Source organism: Penaeus monodon, chromosome 15, assembly GCF_015228065.2.
Source record: "Penaeus monodon isolate SGIC_2016 chromosome 15, NSTDA_Pmon_1, whole genome shotgun sequence".
Lineage (NCBI taxonomy): Eukaryota > Metazoa > Arthropoda > Malacostraca > Decapoda > Penaeidae > Penaeus > Penaeus monodon.
Genome location: NC_051400.1, coordinates 24,264,050 through 24,266,046, shown reverse-complemented (window position 1 = coordinate 24,266,046; position 1,997 = coordinate 24,264,050). Strand labels below are relative to the sequence as shown.

At 52.2% G+C, this 1,997-nt stretch overlaps 1 protein-coding gene across 1 annotated transcript in view; it reads right to left on the bottom strand.

Moving 5' to 3' along the window:
- The window catches only part of LOC119581828, a gene marked incomplete in the record, with an annotated part of 163,301 nt that overhangs the window by 6,472 nt on the left and 154,832 nt on the right, over nucleotides 1-1,997 (bottom strand). Inside the window, 3 exon segments of the mRNA XM_037929963.1 lie at nucleotides 877-1,029; nucleotides 1,144-1,331; nucleotides 1,585-1,752. Coding sequence (XP_037785891.1) covers nucleotides 877-1,029; nucleotides 1,144-1,331; nucleotides 1,585-1,752 — 509 coding nt within the window.

Here is a 1,997-nt window from a genome sequence, read left to right as displayed (position 1 = left end):
AATGGCTACCTGAACAAGTGACAACTACGGGCAAATAAAGGGCATGACCTCGCATGGGGGGGGGGGGGGCACCCATCACCTGAGGCAGCACGTGGTTTGGCCACCCGACTCACGCTCATCTTTGATCGAACGCTCTAGCGAAATCGCGCGTTGGCGGGACGAGAAGCTCGCAAAAAATATTGTGCGTGAAAGCATTAATTGTAAACTGGCAGCCACAATCAAGAACGCTGTAAGACGCGCGAACGCGATTTCCAACCCGCCCAGGCCGCGCCACAGTGAAAAGTTTCGTCTTTCGTTTACACCTGCAACTATGGTAATATGGTAATATCAAGCAGTGCAGGAAAATGGAAAAAAAATCAGTCCTGTACGAATTTAAAGCGTAAAAAGATACCCAACAAATTTGGATTACCGCTTCATAAATCTGAAACCAATATCTACATTACCATTATGCTTAAACTCTCACGGCCTCGCGTTGACAGCCAAGGCCGCGTGAACTCAAGCAGGGAGCAGGCGCGGGCAGACGGGGGCGGGGTCTTTATTAGTAAGATCTCGCGAATCCTTTTCATGTTCTTTCAATGAATAAAAGCTTAAAATGCGAGTTCAAGCAAGAAAAGTAAAGTCTAAACTTATTTAACCATTTAAATTTTCCCGCGTGTCCGCGTTCTCTCCCCAGACCAAAGACGCGTCCACAGGCAATAAAACTGCAGCCACTCGCCCATCTCCCTGCACTGTGGACCTAGCCAGACACCGAATTTTAAAAAATGTCGCACTGTAAAATACTAACAGTCGTATCATTACATAAGAAGTGATCTTGGATTCATTTTAATCGGAATAGCATTAAGAACAGTTTGGCGACATCCTTCCGGAGCCACTCACCTTTGCACCATCAGCCTCGAGTCGTTCTCCTCCTCCTCCAGCTCGCACTTCTCCTCGAACACCGCTAGTCGAGCTCTCTCCGAGGACGCCAGGCGCTGCTTCAGCACCCGGATCTCGCCCTTCATCGCCTCCTCCGCGTCGCTGCCGCGGGCACTGGCGAGGGGCGGGAGCGATCAGTGGGGAGCAACATAAAGAGCGAGACAATAACCTTCCATTTTCCGCAGCGCCTCCGCCGCGAGGGAAAGCGCAAAACAAACAGCTCCTTACCCGGTCTTGAGCGACGTGATCTGGTTCTTGAGTGACTCGCACTCGACGCTCAAATGCTCCTTGTCGCACTTGAGGTGCTCAAGCTCGTGCTGAAGGCGCCGCTCGCCTTCCACGAAGCTATCATACTCCGCCTTGCTGAGGATGACTCGCTCTTCGTCGAGGGCCGCCTTCAGGTACTCGTCGCTCTCCTGCGGGAACGTTAGTGTCATTAGGGTCGACTGGGCGCTTGCACTGGCGGGCAGCTGGTGCTTTACTTCATGCCAGGCAATAGGACAGGAAAAAAGGGAGAATGTAAGTGACGTGTACTAATGAACATGACTTGCATTATTTACGTGCTTAAAACAAAAGCTTTTATGAAAAGTATAAGTGAAAAGGCACAGCAGTCTGCGGCTCGGCATGAGTTCCTCCGTACAGGGAGGAGCCGCGAGCAGCGAGCGTTACCTGGAGGTCCTGCAGCCTGAGGTGGCGCAGGTCGCGCCCTTGCACGGCCGAGCGGATGGCGGCCAGGCGCGCCACCGCGCTCTGAAGGTCGCTCTCCGCCTGCTGCAGGTCGCATTCTGACTTCATTTTCAGCTCATGGCCGGAGGGAGGCAGCGGACCGCCCTGGGACTGTGGAACCCGGACGGTTAGGGGCACGTCATGCACAAGCCAGAGTTACATGCCGGCAACGCAAGCCAAAATAAGGTAAAGCATGTTATACTTATCACAAGACAAGGTTGGCGGCAGCCATAACTCATTATCACTGACAAGGATTTCGAGATATTGGTGCAGTTGCGTCCAAAAGGCATACACAAATCACTCATGCACACATACACTAACAGAAATTAATGTAAGCACACATATACCCCCCCCCC